Raw genomic sequence first — 15,539 nt, forward strand, 5'->3', positions numbered from 1 at the left:
GAGATCAAACAATCACATCAGCTTAAACCGCAAAAGCAACAAATGAGAAATCAGAGACACAAAGATCTACCTCCCTTAATCATAAAGTCAGAAGGAAAGATGAAGAAGAGAATCTAAATGTTTTCCTTCTTGATGGGTGAAATAGAAACGATCCAGTCAAAATAAAGTTTCACTATAGTTTGATTTTCTAAAAACATTTGGCTCATACAGAAAACCGCAGTCTTGAAAAACAGTTAAGAAATGCACTAAATCATCCCTTATCAAATGAATTTTGCATGTTAGCAAAATTATCTGACACCCCGCACTTCAAAGCACACCACTCCATTCAGGGTGCATCTATACTGTTGAATTATTGCAGTTTGACACCACTTTAACTACCGTGGCTCAGTGCTATGGAAATTAAACTGCCAAAGGTGCCAGTTCCTCACCAAATTACAAATCCCAGTATTCCATTGTATTGAGCCATGGCAGATAAAGTGGTGTCAAATTGTATTAATTCTACAGGAAAGATGTAGTCTAAGTTCCTTTTTCTTTGTTGCCTCTTTACAGTCCATCCCTCACATTTGTGGATTTGATTACTTTTGTGGATTTGATTACTTATCGATTTTATTAATATGTTCTCCCTTGGTCTCTAGCCCAGGCATGGGCAAACTTGGGCCTTCCAAGTTGGGTGTTAGAGAATTGGCCATCTGTAAGGACATTGCCCAGGGGGATGCTTGGATGTTTTACCATCCTGTGTGGTGCTTTTGTCATGTCCCTGCATGGGAAGCTGGAGTTAACAGATGGGAGCTTACCCCATTGCCCAGATTCAAACTGCCAACCTTTTAGTCAGCAGTCCTGCCAGCACAAGGGTTTACCCATTGCACCACCGAGGGATCCTTGACATCAAAGTGGAATAATAGTGCTATAATTGTATAGTGTGTGAAGGGCATTCGGTCATCAAAAAACCCATAATGATCACATCAAAGGGGAACAATACCAGAAGTAAAGATGCAGGAAAGGGACTGAGGCTATTAGGAATTGTGGGAGTTGAAGTCCAAAACACCTGGAGGGCCCAAGTTTGCCCATGCCTGCCCTTGTGCCTTCTAGGCAAATCCGGGGTCAACTTCCATAGACATATTGTAATAAATTATCAGCTTCTAACCATTCTCATCTTCAGGATTCCAGTCAACTGGACAACCCTCCTTTTAACTATTGCATTCCACTTAGCCAGGTATATATTTTCCATTTGTAATCAATATGCACAATTTTATGGCTACTAAGAATACAATATCATCATTAAGTTCCTTCTGAGGAAGTGTGGTGTCATGTAAGATTCCTTTGTGTTGAGGCAAATATATCTTTGAAACTGGAGTTCACCCAGGCATGCCAACATCCTCTTCTTGATTTTTTGTTTTGACTTAAATTGTGACTGTAGCATCACCAAAGCTTCCCAGTAGGGGAGCAGCATATTAAATATAACAGCAAGAAACACATCTCGAGAGGGATGTAATTTATTTATTTTCCCACATTTGTATCCTGCCCTTCTCACCCGAAGGGACTCAGCACGGCCTCACAGCAGGCAGCAAACCTCAGTTGCAAAACGTAAGCCCAAATTGCAAAGATGCAGACAGACTGCAGGTACCAGGATAGGAGCAGGCCTGATTCTTTCAGGGGAATTGCCAGGGAAATAAATCAAATTCAACATCCACTCGGCCGGAAGTCTCTTTCCAGGTACACCCCTTTACTTTCATTTGTATACATTAATGATTCCCATAGTGGGGGGAAATAAAGTGCAAGAGACAACACTACTTCGAAACCAGCAGACACCTCATGGATGACAGCATGTCATGAAATCTAAATCTTCCCCCAAAGCACTCCAGATGTTGCTGAACTACAACTCCCCCAATTATGAGGAATATAGGGCGTTGCATGCAACAACACTGAGAAGACTGCATAGTTCCTGCCATGTGGAGTAGCATAACTGTAGCAGTCTGCCTTTCATATCCATAGACTCAATCGTCCGCTGCCTTTTAAAAAAAAAAATAATGAATGGTTTTCATTCCAAAAAGCAAACTTTTATTTTTGAGATTTTATTATCCCATTGTATATAATAGGACATGAGCATCCATGGATTTTGGCATTCATGAGGTTCTGGAACCATACCTCAACCAATACCAAGGACCAAGAACTATGGACTAGTTGAAATTGAGCACTTCCATCAAGTAAGCCTAACAAGTAATTATGCAGTCTGATTTCAGTGGAGTGTAACTTCAACAGGCGCGCTCAGGATCATAGCATTAATACAGCAAAAAGAGTTTGCAATCCAAAAACAAAGGCATCAGCCCAATACACAAATATTGAACCTATTTAAGCATTAATGTATGAATGCAGTGTTTCCTGTATATACTAGAGTATAAGCCAACCCAAATATAAACCGAGGCACCTAATTTTATCACAAAAAACTGGGAAAACATATTGATTTGACTATAAGCTGAGGGTGGGAAATGCAGCTACTAGTAAATTTCAAAATAAAAATAGATACCAATAAAGTTACATTAATTGAGGCATCAGTAGGTCAAATGTTTTTGAACATTTGCATAAAACTGTAATTTAAGATAAGACTGTCCAACTCTGATTAAACTATTATTTTAAGCTTCTTCAGTGTAAATGTGCTTACATATCCTTCCAATATTAATAGAGTAAAATAATAAATGTAATAATAATAAATAGAGTAAAATAGTAAATGTAATAAAAATAGGGTAAAATAATAAATGCAATAACAATAATAAATAGAGCAAAATAATAAATGCAATAACAACAATAATAGATAGAGTAAATAATAAATGTAATAAAAATAATAATAGAGTAAAATAATAAATGTAACAACAACAGAGTAAAATAATAAATAACCTTGACTCAAGTATAAGCCGAGGGGGGCCTTTTGAGCCTAAAAAAGGGCTCAAAAACTTGGCTAATACTTGAGTATATACAGTAATTATGCAGTCTGAGTTCAGTGGAGTGTAACTTCAATAAGCGCGCTCAGGATCACAGCATTAATACGGCAAAAAGAGTTTGCAATCCAAAAACAAAGGCATCAGTCCTCACACAGATATTAAACCTATTTAAGTATTAATATATGACTGCTGTATTAATTTAACAATACATCCAAGAATCTTCCCCTAGGACTGGGAACTAAAAAGGCAGTTATATTTCTTGAGTCAACCTGGCACACAATTCCTTCTGTAGACATCAACACGCTGCCACTTACAAGCAAGCATGACAAATGACCTGCTCTTTACAGCAAACCATCCCCCATACAGTCATTAACTGCCAGGACACATTAACTAGAAGCACCTGGGCAAAAGCCAAAAAAAAATTCCACCCGGTCCTCTCACTAAGCAGCGATCCAGCAGCTCTTGCGTTTACATTTTTTGTCCACATTCTCAGTGAATGTTGGGTCAAGAATCCTTTGCTTAGCAATAAAAGACACGAAGGACCAGCTCGATGTAGCATTTTCAAACTATCCTGCTACCATGATCTCAGGGATGTGTGTGAGTGCAGCCAGGAGTCTCTGATTAGAAAGGAATTGTTTAAGCTAAACACAGCCCCATTGTGCCCCCGGCCAGTGCGGGTGAACATGATGATCGGAGCCTATAGGTCTAGAAGAGAAAACTTCCTCCAGCGTACAATCAGCATCTGGAGAGGCAGGTGGATAAAATTACATGGCAGCAGCCAAAAGGAGGAGAGAAAGAAAACAAGAAGATGCACTTCTGCCAGTCGTCTAACTTCCTTCTAGAGCAAATGCTAATTCATAAACAGCAGCAGATGCTTATCTCCTGCTCCGGGAAAAGGGATATTACTGTTACTCTACCGATGTTTATTTAGCATCAGTTTTATGCACTGATTTGTGAACCATCATTATTTTTTTGTATATTTAACTGAAAATTGCAGCACAGCAAAAAAAAAAAAACAGAAATGAAAAATAACGGAAGCGGATTTGTGGGTTTGGCTTTGATGGATTTGATTATGAACAGAGTTGATTTGGATCTTCTCTCTTGGAATCTATAGGTCTTCCAGTTGACTCTATGTGCAAATGGGCAAACCAGGTGCTTTGGACTTTGCACCATTCCTAACAGCCTCAGGTCCCTTCTGTTTCCCTCTCAGCCAGCTAAGTGACTGAGGGGGAAAAGGAAAGGGCCTAAGGCTGTTCTGCATCGGAAGGTTCTGCGTTGGAAGTCTGGCCCAATTCTATCGTTGGTGGGGTTCAAAATGCTCTTTGATTGTGGGTGAACTATAAATCCCAACAACTACAACTCCTGAATGCCAAGGTATATTTTCCCCAAACTCCACCAGTGTTCACATTTGGGCATATTGAGTATTCGTGTCAAGTTTGGTCCAAAGCCATCATTGTTTGAGTCCACAGTGCTCTCTGGATGTCTGTGAACTACAATCCCAAAACTCAAGGTCAATGTTCACCAAACCCTTCCATTTTCTGTTGGTCGTGGGAGTTCTGTGTGCCAAGTTTGATTCAATTCCATTGTTGGTGGAGTTCACCAACAATGGAATTGTGGGTGAACTATAAATCCCAGCAACTATAACTCCCAAATGACAAAATCAATCCCACCAGTATTCAAATTTGGGTGTATTGGTTATTTGTGCCAAATTTGGTCCAGTGAATGAAAATACATCTTGCATATCAGATATTTACATTACGATTCATAACAGTAGCAAAATTATAGTTATGAAGTAGCAACAAAAATAACGTTATGGTTGGGGGTCACCACTACACTAGGAACTGTATTAAGGGGTTGTGGCTTTAGGAAGGTTGAGCAACACTGCGGTCTTGCCCCTTCTAGACGAATCAAAGGGTCAACTTCCTCAGAGGACATAGACATATTATAACACATTATCAGCTTCTATCAGTTCCCATCTTCAGGATTCAAGTTAACTAGACAACCAACTCTCCTTCAAACTATTGCATTCCACTTAGCCAAGTACAGTAGAATCTCGCTTATCCAACCTTTATTCATCCAACCTTCTGTATTATCCAACAGTCTGCCTTCTGCTCAGATCCACAGTTGTTTCAATACATTGGGATGTTTTGAAGCTAAATTTGTAAATACAGTAATTACTACATAATGCTACCATGAACTGAACTGCTTTTTCTGTCAAATTGTTGCAAAACATGATGTTTTGGTGCTTAATTTGTAAAATCAAAACGTAATTTGATGTTTAATAGACTTTTCCTTAATCCCTCCTTATTATCCAATGTTCTGCTGGCCTGTTTATGTTATAAACGAGACTCTACTGTATATATTTTCCAGGGACCCCATTACATCGATAGTGTCACCTTTGATGTGCATGCACAAGCAGCACCCACACAAGCCCCGCATCTGACAAAGGAGAGAGAAATGGGCGAGCTACATTTCCACCCAACTCAAGCTGTACCTTTAAGGGGTTTGTCTAGTAAGGAGAGCAGCTGCATTCCTGGTGAGGAAGGGCTGCTGTCCCAACATGCAACTGAGGCTAGAAATAACCTGCACACATACATACAACCTCCCAGCACTGAATCCAACAATGCCAAAGCCTCTCTCTCTCTCTCTCTCTCTCTCTGCTCAGCCGCAACAGAGAAAGTCACACACAGAGAGAAAGGGATACAGAGGAGAGGCAAGATAGCAAAGGACTAAATGTCTTAGATGAACTTCAGAGGAAGAGGAGGGAGAGGAGGGGCTGGGCACAGAGGCATCAAAAGAGAGAGCTTTGGGGAGGGAAGGGGGGGGGTTATGTTTCCAGGCATGAATACACTGAAGGAAGTGGAGTTTCTTTTTTTCTGGCGGTGGCTTTGTATGAATCCGGCTGGGTCGCAGGGAGAAGGCTTTGAAAGCTGTGACAAGAAAGTTGATCAATGGCTCGGGGCAGGTCCAGCGTATATGAGGAAGGAAAATAGACTGAGAACATGAACTGCCCCCACAGGGCCCTTCCACACAGCCCTATGTCCCAGAATATCAAGGCAGAAAATCCCACAATATCTGAGAGTGGACTCAGGGCCCGTCCACACAGCCCTATATCCCAGAATATCAAGACAGAAAATCCCAAATTATCAGAGTGTGGACTCAGGGCCCTTTCACACAGCCCCATATCCCAGAACATCATGGCAGAAATCCCACAATATCTGAGTGCAGACTCAGGGCCCTTTCACAGAGCCCAATATCCCAAAATATCATGGCAGAAAATCCTACAATATCTGAGTGTAGACTCAGGGCCCTTTCACATAGCCCAATATCCTAAAATATCATGGCAGAAAATCCCACAATATCTGCTTTAAACTGAGTTATCTGAGTCCACACTCAGATAATGTGGGATTTCCTGCCTTGATATTCTGGGATATTCGCCTGTGTGGAAGGGCCCACAGACAGGCCCACCCTTCTCCCCTCTCGAAGGAGGCCAGGCCAAGAGGGAAGGAGGGAGGGAAGAGAGCAGGTAGGGAGCTCGGCGGGGCGCCCCATGGGCTGGCGCCAGGAACTCGCCACCACCTCTGGCAAAGGAGCCTCGGCCGACGACTACGACGCCGCCGCCTTAATTCGAGCCAGAGGGCCTCAGGGCTTGGCCCCATCCTTTTTTTGTTCTGTTTTGTATTCCACAGTGAGGAGACTCTGGAAATGCTTGGCGCTCGAGCAACCCGGGCACATGAGGGGCTCCCTAGCACCTGAGCACGTGCAGAGTGTTTGTTTTCTTCCTGGGAATCCATCCCACTCCTGCATGAAAAACAATGGGGAGCTGAGGTGTGGTGGGAGGGGTCTGTGCCCCCAGGTGAAGGGGGGGTCCTTCCAAACATGTGGGGGGGGGGAGCCCGAAGCCTGCTTTGTTCCCAAACGCTTTGAGGGCAGAGAGGGGGCTGCCTAGTTCTCTTGGCGGCCTGGACAAAGCAGGGAGCATCTCCACTGTTGAATCAATGCAGAACTGCCCCTGCTTGGGGAGTTGCAATTTTATACCGTCTACATTCAGACATCTCTGCTCAAGAAGGATGGTTCAGAGCATGGAGCCAGGGCAGATGAAGTCGGGCAAACTCGACTGAGTGGATGTACTACAATCTTACATGACTCTTTCTTGGGGCCCTTCCACACAGCCCTATATCCCAGAATATCAAGACAGGAAATCCCACACTATCTGCTTTGAACTGGGTTATCTGAGTCCACACTCAGATATTGTGGGATTTCCTTGATATCCTGGGATATAGGGCTGCATGGAAGGGCCCCCAGAGCCCTTCCTTCTAACTCTGAATATCAAGGCTGGAAATTCCACAATCTCTGCTTTGAACTGGGATATCTGAGTCCACACTGCCAAAGCAGATAATGTGGGATTTTATTCAGCTCTGTGGAAGGGGCCACAGATGAAAGCAGATCTTGTGGGATTTTCCGCCTTGATATTCTGGGATATGGGGCTGTGCGGAAGGGCCCCGGGTTGCCTCTTTAGAGCCCATCCCTCTCACATGGGCGGGTTTCACTTCTATGGGTTTGATTACTTCCACATTTGATCAATCCGTTCTCTTGAGGTCTTTAGGCCAGGCTTGGGCAAACTTGGGGCCTCTCCCCATTGCTAAGAGCCTGGAAGGAGGGCCCAGGTTTGCCCATGCCCGGGCTCGCCCCTTCTCCACGAATTAAGGGTCAACTTCCCCGGAGGACGTAGATCTATTCGAATACACTATCTCGGTTCTCAATTGAGAATTAAGTACTGAGGCAGCCCCTTCCACACAGCTAAATAAGATCCCGCTTTAACAGTTTTGAACTGGGTTATGTGGCAGTGTGGACTCTGATAATAGCCCAGTTCAAAGCAGATCCTTGTGGGATTTGATATTCTGTGATACAGGGCTGTGTGAAAGGGCCCTGAGCAGAAGCTCCAAACTCCCGGGATGGAGGCGCGCCCGGGGTCTTCCCGTCCCGATCCGGGGAGCGGCGAGGCGAGGCGAGAAGAGTGCCCCTGAGCACGTGCTGAGCGCCTTTCGGGGGGAGGCCAGGGAGGGGGCGCCTCTGTGGGGCGGGGAAAGGAGGGAAGGGGCTTTCCTTGCGTCCCGAAAGGTCTCTCTTTCTCGTTCCCTCCATCTCTGGGCAGGCGACACGCGGGCGGGAAAAGGGCCCGCTTGGCTTGCTTGCTGGCTTGCTTACCTCTCCCGCAGCCCAAGGCTCCCAGCTGCAGCAGGAGGACCAGGAGGCGGACCCCTCCGCGCTGCCTCATGGTGGCCACGGGATCCCGGGGAAAGAGAGGCTCTCCCTCCGTGGCTTCCCTCTTCTTCCTCCTCCTCCTCCTCCTCCTCTTGGCCAGGAGAGAGCGGCCCCGCTGCCTTTGCGCCCCAGCCTCTGTCTCCGCGGCGGCAGAAGGAGCGCACGGCTACTCGCTTCGTCTCTCTCTCTCTCTCTCCCAATCTCTCTCTCTCTCTCTCTCTGCTCCGCCTGCCCCACTGCCCTTCTCTCCCCTCCCACCCCCGAAACGGCCCGGCCTTCGGAGGAGGAGGAGTCCCGCGGGGGAGCCTCCTCCGCCTCGTTCCTCGCCCAGAAAGTTTCCCAGGGGGAGAAGGCGCCCCACCGCACACCTCGCCCTCCACCACCCAGCACAGCCGCGCTCCTCAACACACCCAAGAGAGCCCTATTACTACATCAGGTTATAGGAATTACTAGCCGTCCCCTGCCACGCGTTGCTGTGGCCCAGTCTGGTGATCTGGAAAATAAAGTAATGAAAGTGTTGGTTTCTAATATATGTAATTTCTTTAAGCTTTTGGGTAAACAGCATTTCTTGCTGTTTCTTTGTCAGTGTTGATGTGGAGATTGTCTGGTTTGCCTAGTACTCTGGAACATGCAACATATAATTCTCCTTCATTAGGGATCCCTTTCAAATCTATGATACTACTAGCTGTACCCTCCACGCCTTGCTGTGGCCAACCTTCCCTCCCTCTTTCTCTCTTCTTTCCTTCCTTCCCTTTTTTTCTTTCCTTCTCCCCTTCCTTCCTTCTCTACCTCTTTCCTTCCTTACTTTGCTTTTTGCTTCCATCTTTCCTTCTTTCCTTTCCTCCCTCTTTCTCTCTTTCCCTTCTTCCTTTGCTCCCTCTTTCCTTCCTTTTTGTCTTCCCTTCTCTCCTTCCTTCTCTTCCCCTTTCTTTCCTCTCCCTTTTTCTTTTCCTCTTTCTCTCCTTTCTTCCTTCTCTACCTCTTTCCTTCCTTCGCTCTTTGCTTCCATGCTTCCTTCCTTCTTTCCCTTCCTCTTTCTTTCTTTCTTTCTTTCTTTTTCCCTTCCTTCCTTCCTTCCTTCCTTCCTTCCTTCCTTCCCTCCCTCTTCCTTCCCTTTTTTCTGTATCATCATTTAGCTTTTTGGGGAGTTTAAGTCCTTCCCACTGTTTTTTTTGGGGGGGGGGGGATTATGAGTGATGGTCACTCATTGCTCTGTTTGGGGTGTTGTGTCCAAATGTCGTGTCATTTCGTCCAGTGGTTTTTTAGTTATGTTAATCCCACAAACGAACATTACATTTCTATTTATATAGATAACTGTGTGTGTGTGAATCATATCTATCTATCTATATCTATGGCTGTATGGCTCTTTCATAGAATCATAGAATCAAAGAGTTGGAAGAGACCTCATGGGCCATCCAGTCCAACCCCCTGCCAAGAAGCAGGAATATTGCATTCAAATCACCTTTGTCAGGAGGGCTTTAATTACGTTTTCTTGCCCTAGTGAAGGGAGTTGGACTGGATGCCCTTAAGTATTTTCTGTTGGTCATGGGGGTTCTGTGTGGGAAGTTTGCCTCAATTCTGTAGTTAGTGGGGTTCAGAATGCTCTTTGATTGTAGGTGAACTGTAAATCCCAGTAACTACATGTCAAGGTCTATTTTCCCCAAACTCCGTCTGTGTTCATATTTGGGCATATGGAAGATTTGTGCCAAGTTTGGTCCAGATGTATCATTGTTTGACTCCATGGTGCTCTCTAGATGTAGGTGAACTACAACTCCAACACTCAAAGTCATCCCCCCCCCCCCCAAAAAAAAACCTAGTGTTTTCTGTGGTCATGGGAGTCCTGTGTGCCAAGTTTGGTTCAATTCCATCGTTGGAATTCCAAATGCTCTTTGATTGTAGGTTAACTATAAATTCCAGCAACTACAACTCCCAAATGACAAAATTTTTTAAGTGCAGTGCCCTGGAAGCTACAATAGCACTGTGTGGGCAGGTTGTTGTGGCACATCTTACACTGCAGATACTGCACTGAACAAGGGGCTACTAGACAAAGACTGGATGATCTCCCCAAATCCTTCTAATACCGCTTCAGGCCTAAATCCAATATGGTTAATCCCAGCTGCAAAAGACCTAACTGAATCAATTAAAACTTGATATGTCAACATTTTTACGTAAATCTCCTTAACAGAATGGGTGTCCTCTAGCTGGGACTGCAAAGTGGATTTGGTCTTCTGTTGAAGTCAGGGCAGCATATCTTTGTGCTACAGCTCATCCTTTTTCTGGAGCCTTTCAGGAAGTGGGTAGGAATTATGTGGTCCTCCAGTTGGCCCTCCTCATCATTTGCTATGCTACTGGGATTTGCAGTTTAATAATAATTATTTATTTATTTATTTATTTATTTATTTATTTATTTATACCCCACCACAGGGGACTCAGGGCGACTAACATGAACCAAGCCCAAAAATACTTAGGCAATCCCTCATTGTCCGAGTAGGATTGTCTTCCAAGATCGGTGTTCTGGCGGTGGATCTGTAGGTGACTGTGGAGCCCTGTTCTTGATCTGCATGTTCTCCCACAGTGAGGGCATTGGTTTCCAGCTGGAAGGTGGTCCCGGTCAGGGTTGGCTTGACATTCCTTCCTCTTGGCATGTTTCTCTCTTTCGCGCTCCATTCGTGCCTCTTCACATTCTACAGTACTGCTGGCCACAGCTGGCCTCCAGCTGGAGCACTCAAGGGCCAGGGCTTCCCAGTTCGCAGTGTCTATGCCAGAGTTTTAAAGGTTGGATTTGAGGGTAGCATGACTTTCCAGGATCTAGACACTAGAATTGTATTTATGCCGGCCAACATCCCTTTGGCTTTTTTTTGTCACTGCATGAGATTGTTTAATTTGTTGTCCACGAGGACTTCAAGATCTTTTTCACATGTACTGCTCTTGAGCCAGGCATCCCCCATTCTGTATCAGTGCATTTAATTTTAGAGTGGGAGAAATAACTCTTGTCTGTTTGAGGCAGGTGTGAATATTTCACCCTGGAGATTCCACAGCTATACAAACCCCACTTGCCTAGTTTCCAACAGACCTCACAACCTCTGAGGATGCCTGCCAAAGATGCAGGTGAAACGTCAGGAAAGAATGCTTCTGGAACATGGCCATAAAACCTGGAAAACTCACAACAACCCAATGATTCCAGCCATAAAAGCCTTTGACGAAACAGTGATTTAAGTTTTTGGTACGGAGGGAAATGGAATAGAAATGTAATAAACAAATTCAACATGATAAACATCAGTACTAGAGAAGCCAAAATTCCCTTTAAGAAGCTGCATTTTATTAGTGGAGACTTCTGGTCTGCATTTATAATAACAAAAGAGCCTGTCTGCATGCGCATAACTGTCTGTTGCAGCCATAACTCATTTAGCGATCCTACTAGATGCTGCAAAATTGGACAGTTTTAATCTGAATTGCAGTGCTAAATTTCATATAGACATTCCAAATGGGGGGATTACAAAGAAGAATGGCCGGTTATAAATCATAATAAAATCATTTATGAAAATACGAGGGCATTTTGTTGTTATCCAAGTGGCAATGCCAAGAGGGCAATATTCCAAAGGGAGAAAGCTTCCTGTAATAATAAAAAAAATGAAAGGGTGCTGCTATAACTAATTAGGAAACCTAATTGTTTAAAAAGGATTAGAAAACAGAAAAAAGGCTCTCTGAAGCATTTCTGCTAAGCCTCCTGAGACAAGGGTGGGAGGGAAAGGAGGGAAGCAGAAGAAAGTTAAGGTCCCGTGTAAAATTCTTGAACCTTTTAAAAAGAGTGAGAAAATGGGAGATGATCGCTGTGTTGTCAAAGGCTTTCATGGCCAGAATCACTGGGTTACTGTGAGTTTTCTGGGCTGTATGGCCATGTTCCAGAAGCATTCTTTCCTGACGTTTCACCCACATCTATGGCAGGCATCCTCAGAGGTTGTGAGGTCTCTTGGAAACTAGGCAAGTGAGGTTTATATATCTGTGGAATGTCCAGGGTGGACATTTGTCTATTTGAAGCAAGTGTGAATGTTGCAATTGGCCACCTTGAGTAGCATTTAATAGCCTTGCAACTGCAAAGCCTGGGTGCTTCCTTTGTTGGGAGGTGCTAGCTGGCCCTGATTGTGCCTTGTCTGGAATTCCCCTGTTTTCTGAATGTTGTTCTTTATTTGTTGTCCTGATTTTAGAGTTTTGTCATCAATTGCAACATTCACACTTGCCTCAAACAGACAAGAGTTCTTTCTCCCACCCTGGACATTCCACAAGTATATAAGCCCCACTTGCCTAGTTTCCAGTAGACCTCTCAACCTTCGGGGATGCCTGTCGTAGATGTGGGTGAAACATCAGGAGAGAATGCTTCTGGAACATGGCCATAAAGCCTGGAAAACTCACAGCAACCCTGGGAGAGGATCCTTTGAGGTATTGCTGGTGAGAGTCCTGAGATAAAAAGCTGATGAACAGGAACACAGGAGGCTCAATTCACCCTTTGGAAGTGCTGTGTACGGATTCAGGGACCACTATTTATGTTTCAGATAGTCCCAGGCTAGACAAATACACAAAACAGGAGATGTATTTGCTGGAAGTATTTCAGGGAGGAAAGTATCCTGAGAGACCTAAATAAGGGAAATGGAAGCTGGAACGTAATTAAGACTTTCTACCTGTTCGAATTCTAGCATCTTTCAAAACAGAAATAAAATGTAAGCATGTAAATATATTCTTGATTAAAATTTTTTTAAAAAATCTTCAATATTTAAAGTACTTAGCAGACAACTGCAAAAGTTGGTTCCAGACAATGGGATTAATCATAGACTGACTGATTGGCACAATAAAAGACAACTTTGAATACTCTTAATAGCTAGTTAGCCACAGAGAGAAGCAGTTAAATTGGCCTAATCCACGTAGATTCTCTTTCACATACAACAACACTCCATGTTCATGGAAAAACAAACATTCGTTTTTCAAAACAAAAAGCAATCCTGCGCCACTATAAAGATTGAAAGATGCATTGTGACATAAGTTTTTTTTAATAGAGTAGAGCCTACTTAATCATATACACACATTTTTATCTTTAATTGACAGGTTTACCTGGTTGCCAGGTAAGGAAAATATTTTGTAAACAGTGGGTTCAAAAGGACATGAAATCTGTGCCGAGATCTGTTTGTGAAATTTCTGTGCTAATGGACCCAAGATAAGAACAGGTGACCCATTCACAACAGTGGTGATAATGTTATCTTTTAGACTACAGCGTGTGAAGTTGGCACCTATAGAAGTTACAGGAAATTTGGAATGTAATAAAACACTTTTTGCTGAAGAATTCTTCTTAGGCACATTTATTTATTTGTTGACATAAGGTGATTCTAAATTTTGCAAGCAAATTTAGGGAATCTCAAATTTCACTCTGTTAAAATAATTTACTATTTTTTCAAGTCAGTGTTGTGTCCCTTTGTTCTCTTATGTAATGATTGACTATAGGCAGCATGGTGTATTAGTTTGAACACTGGACTATGAGTCTGGAAACTAGGGTTCTAATCCTTGCTCAGCTATAGAAACCCATTGGCTAACCTTGAGTAAGTCACACTCTCTCAGCTTCAGAGGATGGCAAAAGCAAACCTTTTCTGAACAAATCTTGTCAAGAAACATGAGCCAACAATGTCATGCAGGATCTAAAAAAGCCAATGGGATTTTGGCCTGCATAAATAGGAGTCTAATGCCTAGAGCCAGGGAAGTCCTATTCTGCCTTGGTCAGACTACACTGTGTCCAATTCTGGGCACTGCAATTGAAGAGAGATGTTGACAAGCTGGAGTGTGTCCAGAGGAGGGTGACTAAAATGATCAAGGGTCTGAAGAACAAGCTCTATGAGGAGCAGCTTAAAGAGCTGAGTCTGAAGAAGAGAAGGATGAGAGGAGACATGATGGCCATGGATCAAGATGTGAGGGGAAGTCATAGGGAGGAGGGAGCAAATGTGTTTTCTGCTGCCCTGGAGACTAGGACGCAGAACAATGGCTTCAAGCTACAGGAAAGGAGAATCCCCCTGAACCTGAAGGACTGTGGTGGAGGCTACTTCCTTTGAGGCATTTAAGCAGAGGCTGGATGGCCATCTATTGGGGGTGCTTTGAATGTAATTTTCCTTCTTCTTGGCAAGGGGTTGGACTGAATGGCCCATGAGGTCTCTTCCAACTCTATGATTCTATAAAAACCCTATAATAAAATGGAAACTACTTGAAGGTAGTTTAACAAAAAAACAACCCAGTGACTGACTATGTTTTGTATGAATTGCAGAAGGACATTTATAGCATTCAATGGCTTATTATCACACAGGGCTAGATCCAATGTAACACATGTAGTATAATATTTCAGCTGCATTACAATCCAAATACTGATTGATGCTGTGTTAGTGAGCTCTATATTTGTACTATCTGCCCACTCTTTGGTTTCTTCCCTCACTTCCAATCTAGTGGCAAGCCGTTGTTTATGTGTAAATTCAGAGTATTTTTGTGAGATAGTCTGCAAACTGGCTCACAAAGTAGTGCAACTAAGTTTCACCTGGACTTGTAATTTATTTGTGAGCACAAACCATAGTTTTACCACCTCATGAACCATGTATTTGGAGCCTCCGGTGGCACAGTGAGTTAAACCCTTGTGCTGGCAGGACTGCTGACCAAAAGGTCAGCAGTTTTAATCCGGGGAGCGAGGTGAGCTATTTTCAGTCAGCTCCAACTTCCCATACAGGGACATGAGAGAAGCCTCCCACAGGATGGTAACACATCCGGGCAATCCCTGGGCGGTGTCCTTGTAGACGGCCAATTCTCTCACACCAGAAATGTCTTGCAGTTTCTTAAGTTGCTCCTGTCACGGAAAAAAACCCAGAAACCCCATGCATTCATGTATAATGGCAAATTTGTACGGGAGGGAAGAAAAGCTCACAAGCATGGAGCACTCATTCATACTGATGTTTGATCTTTATTGTATTTGCTTTTACAACCCACAGCAGAATGAGCAGATGAGTTAATGCTATGGCTGATGTTATGAAGTCCTGTAACAGTATTCCCTGAATGTGATGTGGGCAGAGCTAATATCAAGATGTGTTGTGGGGCCCATTCCCTAGGTTTGGGGCTCCATTATACATACCAGGTGTTGCTGTGAGTAATTTTTGATTCAGCATCTGCTTATAAACAAGGGCAAGGATGGCTGAGATTATTGATAATCAACTAAATTAGTTTGGCCTGGGCACTGTATATGACAGCATCAGCATTTTCTCAGTTTCTCTCCTGAACCTGTCTATTAATAGACAACAGATACGGATGTGGCTTTGGTGACTG

At 43.7% G+C, this 15,539-nt stretch overlaps 1 protein-coding gene across 3 annotated transcripts in view; it reads right to left on the reverse strand.

Annotated features, from left to right (window-relative positions):
• The window catches only part of LRP4 (LDL receptor related protein 4), a 145,711-nt gene extending 137,275 nt beyond the window's left edge, over positions 1-8,436 (reverse strand). For all 3 annotated transcript variants that reach the window (XM_060763622.2, XM_060763614.2, XM_067462750.1), the window contains exon 1: positions 8,145-8,436. In XM_060763622.2, coding sequence (XP_060619605.2) covers positions 8,145-8,214 — 70 coding nt within the window. In that variant the 5' untranslated portion in view covers positions 8,215-8,436. The remainder of the gene's footprint in view (positions 1-8,144) is intronic.
• Positions 8,437-15,539: the final 7,103 nt, after the last annotated feature.

The sequence above is a fragment of the Anolis sagrei genome, chromosome 1, assembly GCF_037176765.1.
Source record: "Anolis sagrei isolate rAnoSag1 chromosome 1, rAnoSag1.mat, whole genome shotgun sequence".
Lineage (NCBI taxonomy): Eukaryota > Metazoa > Chordata > Lepidosauria > Squamata > Dactyloidae > Anolis > Anolis sagrei.